The sequence below is a fragment of the Vombatus ursinus genome, unplaced genomic scaffold, assembly GCF_900497805.2.
Source record: "Vombatus ursinus unplaced genomic scaffold, bare-nosed wombat genome assembly UNPS02011431.1, whole genome shotgun sequence".
NCBI lineage: Eukaryota > Metazoa > Chordata > Mammalia > Diprotodontia > Vombatidae > Vombatus > Vombatus ursinus.
Genome location: NW_020951209.1, coordinates 5,110,719 through 5,126,485, shown reverse-complemented (window position 1 = coordinate 5,126,485; position 15,767 = coordinate 5,110,719). Strand labels below are relative to the sequence as shown.

The following is a 15,767-nucleotide window of genomic DNA, read 5'->3' as shown; positions in this document are numbered from 1 at the left end:
CAGCCCTTCATTTTAAAGATGGAGATACCAAAGCCTAGAGATATGTAGTGACTTGCCCAAAGGCACACAGCTAGTTAAAAACAAAACAGAATTAGAACCCAGGTCCCCTAACTGCTTCTTGCTTAGTGCCATGTGGGAATCACTTTGCTTCAAAGGTTTTTTGATACATAGCAGGGTTCTTTTTTTTTTTTTTTTTTTTTTTTTTTTTTTGGTCATGGACTTCTTTGGCAATCTGATACAATGTTTGGATCCCTTCTCAGAACATAATTTTTCTTAATGCAAAAAAAATTGGAAAGGAAACCAATTTATTGAAATATAGTTATTAGAAGGAAAAAAATAGTTCACAGACTTCAGGTTCAGAACCCCTGGTTATTAGGAACCATGGAGAAAAGAACATTTGTCTTTAATAGCGCTTGAGAATCACCATGACAACATGCAAGAATGCAGGAAAACTTTACCATGACACATTCCAAACATACCAAGGGCTTTGAGAATGTTCTAGTTTGGGAATGGCTGCCTTGGGGCACCCTGGGCCCTAAAGTTAGTGTCTTCACATGAAGGGGAGCCTCAGGTGGCCACCCGGATCTCTTTGTAGCTTTGGTTTTAGAGATTGTCTTGTAAAGATGCAGAGGACCAAAGGTGGTGTTTAAAGTCCTACCCAACAAGCCTCTTAAGGAATAAGTCTTCTTTATGTGGATGGTGGTTTTTGTTTCTTTTGTTTTGTTTTTTTAGCATGAGCTCCAAAATATTAACCAGATACCCCTAGTACCATGTAGACAGTTTTTTATTGATTAACCTAGTGCCTGCATTAGGTTTACAGAATCCCAGAATTTCAGAGGTAGAAAGGATTTGAAAAATCATTTAGTCCAATGTCCTCATTTCAGAGATGAGGAAATAAAGACTCAGAATGGCAAATACTCTCCTTTTCCTTGAAGATAACTTTGATAAATCTTAACCTGTTTGGAAAAGAATTGCTTCCCGAATTTTCCTTCTCTTGCAATCCAGATTCCAGCCAAACAGGCAGCTGCTCTTGCCCTGATCTCTTCAGAGATAAGATGGTCACTCCCATGGCTGGAGTGCGAACCCAAAGCTTTGTTTTGTTTTGTTTTTTGATACCATATCCCCTTTTCTCCATACAGAGACCCACTTTGATGGGCTTGGCACTGAGCCTTTGTCTCTGATCGTCTCTCTTTTGCCCCATATGGGCGTCACCTTATGGACAAAGCATTTAGCATAGTGCCTGGCCCACACCAAGTATTTAATAATTGTTTGTTATGGATTTCTGTTGGATCACAATTTGGTGTTTCCAACCTTCAAACCAGTCTGATCCTTCTGGCTGTCATCCTTCTGGGACCGCTTTCCCTTCATAAACACTTTTGTGTCCGGTCTATTGCAGTTGATGAGGTAGACTGCTGTTGAATTGTACTGCTTGGACATTGTCACTTGATGCAGGTGAGGTTAGAGGCTGACATGCTTGACAGTCTGTCTTGGGTAAAGAGCTAGGGTTTGTGTGGGCCTGGGATCAAAGAATAATAATAATGATGATACCTCAAATGTACATCATGTTCTGTGGGTTTGCAAGATGCTTTTCTCATAGCAATACTGCAGTACTAGCAAATATTTTTGTTTGACTCTACTTGCTTGATATAAGGGGTTTTTTTTTCTTTTTCTATGGGAGAAGAGATGCTTTGGAAGGAAAAAATAAATGTCTGATAATTGAGGGGGAGAGAACAGTGTAAGCACCTAAGATGGGGGGAAATTTTAGGTTCAGAAGGGCTTTTTCCCAATTAATCACCCAACATGTATGTATTGAGCATCTTTAGTATGCTTAACAGTTCTAGATGCCCTGAGAGAATACAGAAGAAATGTAAGATAACTTCCAGTGTTTTGAAGGACCTTATTATGTAGCTGGAGAGAGAAGGCTTAAATACCCAGACTAGAGTGAACAATTCAAGAAAGTTTCCTAATTAAGCACTGAGCTATGTGGTAGAGGCTGTTGGCACTGTGGGAGGTCATTGAGGCCAGGACTCCTGATTAGAGGAGCACGGATATATTGGCAGACCACAGATGATGTGGAACATGGAGCTCTTTCTAGAGACTCTGTGACATTATTCCAGGTTGATGTTCACCTGTCAAATACAGAAGAAACTCAGGCCCAAAGGATCAAGGTAGAGGGATTATGTAACATTCCTCAAGTGACTCTCATTCAGGAGAAGCAGGAACCCAGGTTTCTGATTCACGGCTCTGAATGTGGTATGTCACTCATAGTAACTGCTAGGTGTGCTCCAGGTGTTGTAAAGTGTCTCAGAACTTAATCTGAGTATCACAGATTTTTAGACCTCGAAGGGACCTTTAGCATCACCCAGTCAGGAGGCTCAGGGGAAGGGAAGTAGCATTTCTATAGCAGTTACTATGTGCCAGGCACTGAGCTAAGTGCTTTACAAATATTACCTGGTTTGATCCTCGCAACACTCCTGGGAAATAGGTACTATTATAATCTCCATGTTACAGTCGAGGGAACAGAGACAAACAGAGGTTAAGTGACTTGCCCAGAGTTATACATCTAGTAAATATCTAAGGCCAAATTTGAACTTAGATCTTCCTAACTCCAGGCTCAGTGCTCTATCTACTGTACCACCAATTCCTCAGAGAAGTCAAGTGAATTCTTTTTTTTACCTAGGCAATGGCAAAGGTCTTTGCAACAAAGGAGTAAGGGGGCTCTGGGAAAGTTGGGCTTTTGTGGCTCTCTCTGGTTGCCAAAATAAACAAGAAATATTTCATTCTAGTGAAAAGCTAAGTAAGAAGCCTGACAGTTTTATCAGGAATAAAAGTCTCTTGGTATGTTATATTTTAAGTAGTTTTTTCCTATACCTAATAATACTCTCAAAACAGTGATTTAAGGATAAATCACATACTGAAAAATGCTGGTGAATGTGATTGCTAGAGCCATTGCCAAGCAATATTTGAAAAATTATGGACAATAGGAGAGATTCTGCAGGACTAGAGAAGGGCAATGTTGTCCCATTTTTTCAAATAAAGGGAATAGAATAGAGTATGATTTATACTAGGAGCTTAATTCCTGGAAAGACTCTAGTGAACATCAAGAAAAGGAATCGGTGATTACAGAAGTCCAGCATGTCTTCATTAAGAGCAAGTCACGGGTTTTGTTCTTTTATTTTTTTTTTTAAGAAGTCATCAATAAGACATTTTCTAAAAAAGCAGCTCATGTTAGACTAACCTTATTCCCTTTTTTGACAGGGTTAATAACTAGAAGATGAGGAAAGTGTAGAGTTTGCTTTGATTTCAGAAAAAAAAATTGATAAAGTATCTCATGTTGTTCTTATGAAAGAGAGAGATATGAGCTAGAAGATAATGGATTCAGACCCAGTTCCATGGCTGTCGTTCAAACACTGGTGTCTGCTTGGCAGGGGCTCTTGAGTAAAGTTCACTGGGGAGTCTGTGGTGGGCCCTGAGCTATTGAGGCCTTTTTAAAATCAAGGACTTGGTTTTAGATATGAATGGCATCCCTTTCCACTTACAGATGACCCCAAACTGAGAGAGATAACTAATGTCCTACATGACAAATTCAAGATACAAAAAGATTTTGATAGGCTAAAGCACCAGACTGGATCTAAGTGGATTGCATTTAACGGGGATAAATGTAAAGTTTGACACTTGCACTTGGGTTCAAAAAGTCAACTTCACAAGTACACAGTAGGGAAAGTATTAACAGCAGCAGTGTCTTGGTGGGGAGAAGATCTTGGGGTATTAGTGGACTTGAAGCTCAATAATGACAATAATAGCTAGCATTTATAAAACCCTTTAAAGTTTGCCAAGCAGTTTGTCCCATTTGATCCTCACAGTAACCCTGGGAGGTAGGAGCTATTATTATCCCTAATTTACAGATGAGGAAACTGAGGCTGGGAGGGGTTAAGAGATTTTCCTAGAGTCACACAGCTAAGGAAGTTTCTGAGGCAAATCAGATCTTCCTGATTCCAAGTGCGGCATCCTAGCATTATGATATAATAGCAATATAATATTGCAACATCATAATTAGCAACCAAAACTAATGTGTGATCATAGGCTGCTTTAAGAGAGACATAGCTTCTAGAAGTAGGGGTGCAGTAACCTCTCTGCATTCTACCCTGGCCAGGCTGCCTCTGGAATGTTGTGTTCAGTTCTGGATGTCACAGTTTAAGGAAGCACATCTCTAGAGTCCAGAGGAGCATAGCACAGGGCCTCCAGTCCATGCCATGGAAGACACTAGGGCTGTTAAGCCTAGAGAAAAGAAGATTTCACTGAGACCAGATAGCTCCCATGAAGTCTTTGAAGGATTTTTGTGTGGAAGAGGGATTAGATGGGTTCTGTTTGGAGGGCAGAACCACCATGGATAGAGGAGGAAGAAGAGGGACAACTTCCTAACAGTGAGAGCTATTCATAAGGAGAATGGGCCAGAACCACAGGAAGCAGTGGGTTCCCTGTCCGTGGAGGCCTTTAAGCCAAGGCTAGATGATGCTTGTTAAAGTGAGGCTTCCTTATGGAGGGTGCGTTGGACTGGACAGTTACCAAGTTCTATAGTAAGGACACTAGGCCTTCTACCCACCCCCTGACTCCTTCAGGGATGTGTCCTCTTCATGGGCCTCATTTGCCCCCAAAGCCAAATGAGGGAGATAGGAAAACTAATGCTCATAGATATTCATTAGACTGCTTTTGTTGCCACCCTGGAACAACACTGTAATTTTGCTATCCAAATGGAGAGAGAAAGGACCTTTGGCCTTTTTTTCCCCCAGCCGAGAAAAGGCAACTCTTAGGATTAGTCAGGCGTATAAGGACATCTGAATCCAGAAGTCACACTGACTTGACTTTGGGGGAGGCAGCAAGGTACATGGTACTAGGAAGACCTGAGTTCAAGCTGCCTCAGATCATCAGTGCACCTGTGCAAGTCACAGCCTCAGTTTTCCCTTCTGTTAAATAGTGATAATAGTAGCACCTCACTGCACAGGGTTGTTGAAGGCCCAAATAAGTTAACATGTGTAAATAGCTTTGCAGACCTTAAAGTATTATAGAAATACTATCACCTTTCTGGGCTGCAATTTGTGGAACTGAAAAGTGTGGGAGTGGAAATGAAAACTAACGGGAGGGCAGAAAGGCAAAGCATCTATCCCACCAGGAAACATTTTGCTCCTACCTCAGAACTAAGCTATACATACTCAGCCCCTGGACTGACCAAAATGTCTCATTTTTAAACATCTTCCGCTAGGTGGTGCAATGGATAGAGCACTGGACCTGAATTCAAATGTGAACTCAGACACTTACTAGCTGGGTAACCTTGGCAAGTCAATTAACCTCTGCTTAGCTGTTTTCCTCATCTGTAAAATGGGGATAACAGTACCTACCTTCCAGAGCTATCATAAGATAAAATGAGATAATAATAGTAAAGTGCTCAGAATGGTTCCTGGCACATAGTAGGCACTATATAAATGTTAGCTATTCAGAAAGGTAATTCTGTAAAGCCCTGGCCCGTATTGAGCTCTGTGGCTCTTTCTTTCAGTTAATAATAATAATAGCTAACATTTATGTGTGTGTATATGTATACATATGTGTATATATATGTGTGTATATGTATATATGTACACATACATGTATAAATAAATGTAGATATTTAAACCAAAATATTATATTATGTCTGTCTGTATGCGTGTATGTATGTGTGTATGTATGTATACACACACATGTAATCAGGAAGTTATTAAAGATGAACTCTGTGAACTAAAGCAGCAATGGGGAAAAATGGACTCTTAAATTCTGACCATCCATGGTCCTGCCCCATTGGCTGACCTAGTATCTCCTTCAAGAGTTCTCCCATCATTCCTACCCCCCCCTTTGTGATATGTATCTGTCACAGGGCTGAAGGGGGCCATATTATGTTACAAATGGCCTTCCCTGTTTCTTTCTGTGCCTCAGGACATTTGGGAACGTGGGTCCCTGAAAGCTTATTGGGGGACCTTTTCCCCCCAGTATAGTCAGCCTTTCATTAAACACACACACAGAGCACACTTCTCCAGGGCATGGGTGTAGTAGGTTTGGGGGGAGTTGGAGGGGAGGGGGGGCAGAAGGAGTGGGACTGGTAAGGAGCGGGGAGAGTGAGCTCCAGGTTTCTCTCTCCTGCCTTATTTTTCCCCTGGGCCACATTTTGTATGCAAGGGAACGTCAGGCCAATCAACCTCGGAAGAAAAGGGCAAAAAAAGAGTTTCCTAAGTTGTCTTTGCCCGAGTTGGCAGCTGCTGTGGGGGTTTATTCAGGGTTTTGTTCCCCAGTGGAGTGCTGTGCGTGTGTGATGACAATGAAGAGACACAGTTAACACTGAGGGCTAATGGTAAAGTTCCGTCATCCCCATTCGTGGGCGGAGGGGAAGCCAGCAAGCAGAGGAAGTGAGAAGCCCATGTAATGAACCAGAGATCACAAACATCATCTCTGTCAGGGCTTTGAGCCTAGAGAGGGAAAGGGGAGAGATGGGGGGAGGGGTGAAAAAGGAAGGGGGCTGGGGGGCAGGGGTCTGAGATCATGAGAGTTGGAAGCTTGCCTTGAGTCCCCGGCATTGTAGATGTCACCTGTCCAAGCTGACATGTGCAGGCTGAAAGAGGGGCAGAGTGAGGTAGTGAAAATAGTATTGGACCAAAGGAGGAGACCTGAGTTCTGATCCCAGCTTCATCCCCTCTTAATTTATCTCTTAAAATGGGGGAGGGAGGGATGTTAATCTCCAAGGTTCCTTCCATAGCTTGAAAATTCTGTAACGATGTGATTCACTCCCTAGGATTTAGAGCTGGATGGGACCTTAGAGATCATCTAAGCTTCTCTGCCCCCCTTATTTTATAGATAGGGAAACTGAGGCCCAGAAGAGTGAAGTCACTGGTATCAACTTTCTCCCCCTTCCCTAATTTTAGACCTGAACTTTCCTCTTTCTACTTCATCCACTTAAAATTATGGAATCTCAGAGTTGGAAAGGACTAGGAGACCATCTCTAGGCATATCCATACCTGAACAATAATTTCCTGTCTACATGGCTGGCAGGTCATCATCTAGCCTTGACTTGAACATCTCCATGATGGAGAAACCAGTCCATTCTATTTCTGGATGGTTCTGATTCTTAGATCAAGTCAAAATGTTCCTCTGGGTAAATCTCTCCCATTGTTCCCAATTTCCCTCTGATAGAATGTCTGCTCCTGATGAGTAAGAAGTGTCTTTCTTCATCCCTAAAATGATGTTTGCATCTACTTTTCCCTAATTCTCTTCACTTCTTCTCCTCTCTCTTCCTTGAAACTGCCAATCCATTCTCCTGGACAATCTCTCCCTGTTGCTCTACTCTGCTTTGGCATTGGTTTCTCTGTCACCTCGACGGCAAGATCTCTGGGTCACAGCCGTCAGGGCTGTTTACAGTTGGTGCGGTTAACATTTCACAGTATCACATGCCAGCTAATAAATAAAGATCTGCCTTCTGGAGTTTTGCCCAGCAATACCCCCCATTCATCATCTCAGAAAAAACTACCACAGCCCGTTAAGTCATGATTCCTAGACAAGAATTCATAATGGTCTGACATTTCTATAGCCTTTACATAATCTTTACAGGGGCTTGACTTACGCATTCTTCCCCTCTCTTCCCCAGCAGGGAAGACTGAAGAAAGTACTCTTATTTTTCAGATGAAGAAACTAAGGCTCAGACAGCTTACACTACTTATCCATGGTCTTACAGCCACTAAATGCATTAAGCAAGATATGAACCCAGTAGCCCAGCATTCTTTCTATAATAAGGTGTAGAAAGAAAGCGTTTTCCCTAGAAGTAGCTAATAGTCAGAAAGACCTCAGTTCAAATTCAGCCTCAGACAGCTGTGTGACCCTGGGCAGGTCACTTAACCTCTGTCTGCCTTACTTTCCTCAACTATAAAATGAGATTTGTTGTGAGGATCAAATGAGATAATATTTGTAAAGTGCTTGGCACATAAAAAACACTTAATAAATGCTTTTTCCCTTCCCTACAAGAGGCTTTTTCTCTAATGTTAGTCAATATAGAGGTTTTACATGCCCATTTTATATGCAATATTATTTCACTTCTGACTTTGTGACCCCATTTGAGGGTTTTCTTGGCAAAGATACTGGCATGCGTTTTCCGTCCTTCTAACTCATTTTACAGATGAGGAAAAGTAGGCAAAGAGGGTTAAGTGACTTGCCCAGGGTCACAGAGCTAGAAAGTGTTTGAGGCTGCATTTGAACTTATGAAGATGAGTCTCCCTGATTCCAAGCCCAGTGCTCCGTCCATTGTACCACCTAGCTGTCCTGTATTGAGTTTTCGGTCCACTAAATCCAGATTTTTTTTTTATAGGAACTATTTCTAGCCATGCCTCCTCTGTTATACTTGTGGAGTTGATGTTTTCAACCTGTGTGAAATCTATGAATAGATTCCAGCTTCATTTTCTATTATCTTGACCCATTGTTCTAGCATGCTAATTTCTCCTTTTCCTACCATATTGTCTATTAGTATGTAATTTGCAAACTTGGCAAGCATATTTTCTGTTGCTTTTTCTGAGCCACTGATAAAAATGTTGAATTGCTCTGAGCAAAGGACAGAACCCTGGGACACACAACAAGAGACCTCCCTCCCACTCGACATCCATTTAGAAATGGCTGTCCTTTGTGTTCCTTCATCCAGTCAGCTGCCTCTAACTGTACCATCGTCTATTACCACCTTTCTCCACATTACCCATTAGAATACTTTGTCATATATTTTGCTGAAATCTAGGTATACTGTAGTTAGAACATTTCCCTCACCTGCCAATGTCGTTACATTCCCCAAAAAAGGAATTAGCTCAGTCTGGCATGACCTGTTCTTGAAGAAGCCAAACTAGCTTTAGTGATTATTGCTGCCCTTTCTAAATACTCACAAACTATCCAGTCAATAAAGTTTTCTAGAATTTTCCCAAGATGAGAGGTCAAGCCCACCGCCCTTTAGTTTGCAGACTTTTCCTTTTGTTGAAGATGAAAACCCCTCCTGCCCTCGTACTGTTGGGCACCATGATCTTTCAAAATTTCTGACAGTAGCTAAGCAGTCATTTGTCACTTCTTTAAATGCCTTTGGATAGGGCTTATCTGGACCTACTGACTTGAGCTCATGGCAAACAGCGAGGTATCATCTACTCACTTATCTTCAGTTTCAAATCACCTTTCTTCTAGGATTGCCTGAAAGCCTGCCAAGAACAGATTGAGGCTGTGTTGGTGAACAATCTGAGGCAAGTTCGACAAGAGGAGCAGCAGAGGAATCCTGCAAAGACGGTGGATGAACTGGACCAAGCCAGCACCCCCACAGATGTGAGGGACGTCAACCTGTGAGGATGCCAATGCAGAGGGGAAGAAAGAGAAAAAGAGAGTAGTACTTGCTCGTTTTCTTACTTCGTGTGGTTTTGTGTGTGTGTGTGTGTGTGTGTGTGTGTGTGTGTGTTTTAGAACAAAACTTTTTTTAATCTACTCCCACCTAGAAATATTTAAGGGTCTTTTAGAAAAGAAGAAAAGAAGCTTACAAAAAAAATTGAACTATTAAAAATATTTGGTGCCTATAATGTTAAAAAGAAGGGAATCATGATCTTTGTGACAGGTTACTGTTTGGTTATGTATAGTAAAATGCTTATATGAAAGCATACAAAGTAGCTAGAGAAAACGTATGCCTGCAGATGTGGGAACAAAGCAGATTATACTCTATTTTTCCATATTATGAACTAGTGCATACATCCCCGATTTAGATGGGAGAAAAGAATTATGTGATTCATGGTTTAATTAGATTGCAAAGCAATGAACTGATGGGGTTGGGGAAATGAGGAAGTAATGAGGGGGCAACCCAGAAAGATAATTATCTCTGATGCAATTGAACCGTTGTGGATGCAAAAGTTCTTTGGCTCTTAAGTCGCCTTTGGTTTAATTGGAAATGTATGTTGGATTTCTCTGAGTGAGTTGTGCCTCCTCCCATCTGCAGCAGCTGCTGCCAAGGAAAGAGAGAAGATGCTTTATTTTGCCAGGCAGATACAGGTGATTGGTTCCTGGGTGCGATGTGCTACTTCTCCTTTAAACATGCTCCACCGCCGACAGCCGTACCACACTGTTGGTGTAAGGGAAAGCCCAACTTTGGGCCATGCCCAGGGGTTGTGTTTTAGTGCAGAAAAACAGAACCAGAGTCTGAATTGCTGCAATAACAAGGGTGATGAGGTCTTCATATCCTTCACCAGTCCAAATTAATTCATGGACTGATGAACATTTCTTATCCACAGCTCAGCATTATTATAAACCATTCCATTCAAAAAGCACTTTGAAAATTATTCTTGAGGGATAAATGGGATGGTTTATGAAAATCATGTGGAATAAAGGATAGAGAGGGGTCAAAAAATGCAGTCCTCCTCTCCCCCCCTCCCCAGTCTGTAGTATTGTTTCTATATTGCATCTGATATACTCTCTCAGTAGCCCCTACATTAATGCTAGAAGATGAGAGACACCCAATTCAGGTGACATTCCCATCACAACATTCCTGATGAAATTCCAAAGGAAAAAAATGTTATTCCTGTGTCACAGAAGGATCTTAATACACCTACCTGCACACTTCTCCTTTGGGCCTTAAAAGAAAAATTACTGTTAGTGCAAAAGTCAGGTGACTGAACACCAGAGGCGCAGTGTTGTGTTTTGTTTTTTCCTTTTTTGGGGGGGGGGTGGTTAATTTTATTACAAAATTGTATTCAGTGTACTTGAATTTTTTTTCCACTTTGTTTCAAAGAGGGAGGAAAGGAGTTGGAGCAGCAGAAAAAAAATTTGCACAGTTATATTAACAGGTTTTAGGGGGTATATGAAGCTGTTGTTTGAAATACTGTTTGCATTTTTTAAAAGAAATCATAATGGGCTACTTTGAAGCATTATTTTATAAACAGACTTATGTCTGGCAATATGAGGGTTGAAAATGCAATTTTTAAAAATCTTAGGGTATCTTTCATTTGTTTTTATCTGTTTGGGGTTTTTTTTTTGTTGTTGTTTGCGCTGCTAAGAAGCTACGACCCTTCATTTTTATCCACATTAACAGTACTTAGCTGTAATGTTTCACTGAGTGTGCTGCTATTTTATAAACATTTTGATAATATATTATTTTACTGCTTAAATTTCAAATCCTGAAGCAGGTGGTTAAGTTGAGCTTATAAGTTCTGTGATTTACTGGAAAAGCCCGTGTATACCTTTTGTTTTTCTCTGATAGTGTATTCATTTTTTTCCTGCTCATATTCTGCAAAAATGGCATTTACTTTACCTCAGGTTTACTGGATACAAAATAAAAGGTTCACACTCTTTTTTCCTAATACCTCACAACCTTCTGCTGGGGAGCCTTTTCATATATCCTTGATAGAGGAGATGGGAGATAATTGATCTCTTCTTCCTTCAGAAAGAAGACAGGGCTACTTTAACCTAGAAAGGGGGCAGCTTGTTCCCTGAGAACCATTTCTGACCACGAGGGCATTGACTTAGGCTCCCATTTTGACTTAAGGATCCTCATCATCATAGTGGAAAAAATACACTGAACCCCAGGGAATCCCTCTAGGGCATATATTTATGCACCAGCAACAAGGCAGTGGATTTAGAAGTCTGGTTTGCCCTCATTGACCAGGTGTCAGGAAGAGAGAATAAAAATGAATCTTGGCAGCTTGTTTGCAAATCTATATTTTGCATGCCTTTAAAGAGAAAAGCCTTCCCCTTAACCAATCTGTTCATGCAGGGTCTTTTATTGCAGAGGGTCTCTCCCCAGTTCCCCAATCTCTGGCTCACTAAATGTCGAACACCAAACCTCGAATGTAATTTTATGGGGATGATTCCTCCTACCACTGGCAAACCTAGGCCCTTTGCCAGTGGGTACTAAGCAAATTTCACCCGGAGGATTTACGTTTTATTTACCCATTCTGAACTTGGGATAGCTTAGGGTACTAGAATAAACCTAAAGGACCAGTTCACTAAGAGTCATCAGTGATTAGAATTTGTTTCCCCAAAATCTTAGAAGGAAAGATATACTGCTTCCCTCTAAAGGTGACTTCTGCATAGGTGAATGATTCTGTCACACTGGGCTTACAGAAAGATGCTTTGATGAAAAGGAATTTTTAGGGGGAACTCTCATCTCTAAGATGGAGGCTGAAAATCCAGTCAGTAAGCCAGTCCCCATTTATTTAAATGCTCATTTTTGGCAGGATAGTCACATATGTGAGACAGGATTGTTTTAAAATTCACAGTGAAGAGACTTCGAAATAACAGTGTCCAAATGAGGAAGGGGCAAGAAATTGGGGACTTCTCAACCTCCGCCCCTCTCTTCCCGGCCCCAGTACTCTAGTGCTAGTTTTTCCTTTTTCCTTTTTCCTTTTAATATCATATAGTCCTGCGTAATGAAGTCTGTCTTGAGGAAACACACTTATACAGAGAAAAGAATCCTTGGTTAAGAAACCTTGGCTCTTTCTCCTTTGACACTGTTTCTTTTAGAGAAGCTTCTGTTCCAGGCTCCAGATTATCCATTAACTTTAGCTTATTCCTTTGTCCTTTAATCCCATCAAAGGAGTTGTGCCACCAGTAGTTTTTTTCCCCTTTTATCCATTCTCCTCCCCTTCTTCCTTTCCTTCCTTTCTTTCCTCTCCATTGAGAGCTTTTTAGACTTTTTATTTTTTGCATTATGGTGCTTTCCATCCAGTAGTCAAATCCTTAAAAAATACAGTATAATAAAATACTTTAAAAATACACCAAATACAGTATAATAACATAATCTGATATAATACAGGTTCATAAAAGCCGAGGAACCTGGAGGTAGAGATTCTCCCCACCACCACAGACACATACAGGAATCCTACCCAAGGGGAAAAAAAGATTAATGCCTACCAAGGAAGCCCAACTGCTCTGGGGAGTTACTGTCAGACAGCTTACAATGTCTACAATTAGTCTGTCAACTTAATCCACAGGAAAGACCCTTGTCCGCTTCCCTTTTTAGCTAAGTCGGAGCCTCTCACTGGATGCAGTGAGGGCCAAGAGGGATGTGTCCCCAGGGCAGAGATTGAAATGACCAGGTCAGAAGATAGACCTGGCTCTGATACCATATGCTCTTTGCAGCATATTGGGGTTTCCTCAAGAAGAAACTGTGTTTTTGCCTAGTTCAGGACCTTAAGAATCTGTTTAGATTATGTCCTGATGTCCATACAACAGATAACATGATGCTGTAGTACCTTAGTTCGAGGACTTTCTTAGAGAGGAAGCAGAAATCTCATTCTATGTGACCCTGAGTAGGGCTATTGAGAAGAAAATGAACAATTGCACCTTATAACATGTAAATATTACTCTTCTAAAGTTAAAAAACATTGGGTTGGAAGATGAGGATGGACAGAATATTTGAGCAAGCCAATTTGAAATTGACCAGACTTCCAGGACACCAGAATTTCTACTGGTATAGTTCAGCCTTTGAAATAGTTCAACCTTGTGCATAGCTTTTTTTTTTTTTTTTTTTGGTTAGGCAGTGGGGTTAAGTGACTTGCCCAGGGTCACACAACTAGTAAGTGTTATGTGTCTGAGGCCGGATTTGAACTCAGGTCCTCCTGAATCCAGGGCCGGTGGTCGGTGCATAGCTTTAAAGGGGGTACATTAAAGCTTACTCATTCTCCCTACTCCCTCCAGAAATGATATTCAGCATAGAATGAATAGAGATCTGCTAGTATGAAACTCGGAACACATCTTTCAAGGGATGTTGGAGATGATATCTATTTACATAAAATTGGGTGCATGAATTCAAGAGAAATTGTATTACTCCATCTACCTTGTAGCATCAAATGATTATGGACTCTAAACAACCTAATATCTTCAATTCGACAAGAACTACTCCCATGCTTTTGTATGTTGTTGATTTTTGGCTTCTCATTGTGAAATAAATATGATCTTGTAGCCCTAGGTTACCCTTGCCATACAGCCCACTTTGGTGGGAGAAAGGGTTGAACAAAAAGTCCTTGAAGATTATATTCTTTACAGCATCCTAAATATTCTAGCAAGCTCCTACCCTTAATAAAACAGATGTGTTTCTTGCTTCTGACCACTGCCCATAATTTGGCAACTCTTAAATTCCCATCAAGTACTAGGCCACTGGATTTTTTCCATTATGTTCCATTACCACGTACCTCAGTTAACTCAGTTGCAGAGTTTCCGGTCTTGAACTTTTTTTTCTGCTTTAATGAGTGTGATGCCACATCATTTCAACTTTCTTCTCTCACAATGGGCTCTTTAAGAGGCATGGTTGTTTTAGAGGTGGGGGGATGCTAGAGTGCTGCCATAGACATGCTCCATGTGAACAAAGCCTGGAGAAAAGTATATGAGGTTGCTTTATTGGATCAGACTGTGACATGTAGCTGATTGCCTCTTAAGAAGGCTGATTTGTTCAGTGTTTTTAAAATGAATAACCTGTTCTTCCGACTAGTTTGAAGTTGGATTTGAGAAATGGTTTTGGATGCAATTAGGTATGCTGTATGGACAATAAACTCACCATGACCTAAATTCTCTGGCCATCTTGACTCATAATTCATAGATCAGTAGTCCTAAGAACAGAATTGTACCATCGCCAATCATTCCCATTTTGAAAATGTTTGCACCTCTCAATGACATTGGCTATTAAATTTTGGGCATATACTTATCAAAAAATACTTCTTGAATGACATATAAATCCCTGGGGGACACATTAAATGTATTTCATGGGGGTGGGCACTTAGATCAAAATATTACAATATTAATGTTATTTTTTCTTTCAGTGACAATGTGGCCACTTTGCTTAACTCTACCACTAAAAAACATTCTCTTAAGGCAGATGGATAACAAATATTACCAGGGCTTAAAAACTGGCCTCATGGTCACTTCTGGCTTAACATGAGACCTACATGAGGTTCACATGACATCTCTAAGCACACTGGCTTCACCTTCTCTCAGAGAATACATATTGGGTCTGCATCCTTGGAATCCATCTACCTTTCTACTTCTATGTACAGGGTAGGACTATGCTGAAACTTTCTTAGGGAGTGCCACTCTTTAGTGTAGTAGTTTGTTTTTGTTTGTTTGTTTGTTTTTGCAAGGCAATTAGGGTTAAGTGACTTGCCCAGGGTCACACAGCTACTAAGTGTCAAGTGTCTGGTCTGAGGCTGCATTTGAACTCAGGTCCTCCTGACTCCAGGGTCAGTGTTCTATCTACTGCGCCACCTAGCTGCCCCTAATGTAATAGTTTGGCCCTTACTCCAAACTCATCTAGGCTGTTGGACTAGCAGCAACTCTTTTGCCTTTGAGTGTGTTTCTCCTGCTTCTCCAGGAATCCCAATCAGTTAGAGGATATTTGTATTACCTATATATACTTCAAGTACCTGTTGTATATATCTCAAGAATCTTTCATTTTTCTTATTGGGGTAATTCTTTCAACACCACAGACTGTGACTTTACAAATGCTCTTCAACCATTGCTGAAGCTGAAATATATAAATATCACTTAAAGCCTACTTGGTGATTAGGTCCTCAGATGAAAGACATGCAGTCCATCATAAGGCCTATACTCAAAGTTTTTTGGTAAGACCTTCCAGAGCTTGTAATCCTCTAGCATACTTTTCAAGAATACATGGTCAACTATATGCCCCAATGAGGCACTAGAGTAGGACTTTAAAAGTGGATGGTCTCAAAAAAAAAAAAGTGAATGGTCTCAGTAAT

At 40.9% G+C, this 15,767-nt stretch overlaps 1 protein-coding gene across 1 annotated transcript in view; it reads left to right on the top strand.

Moving 5' to 3' along the window:
* Positions 1 to 14,580, top strand: part of CCND2 (cyclin D2) — a 40,050-nt gene extending 25,470 nt beyond the window's left edge. The window contains exon 5 of the mRNA XM_027856416.1: positions 9,226 to 14,580. Within this exon, the coding sequence (XP_027712217.1) occupies positions 9,226 to 9,381 (156 nt within the window). The 3' untranslated portion in view covers positions 9,382 to 14,580. The remainder of the gene's footprint in view (positions 1 to 9,225) is intronic.
* Positions 14,581 to 15,767: the final 1,187 nt, after the last annotated feature.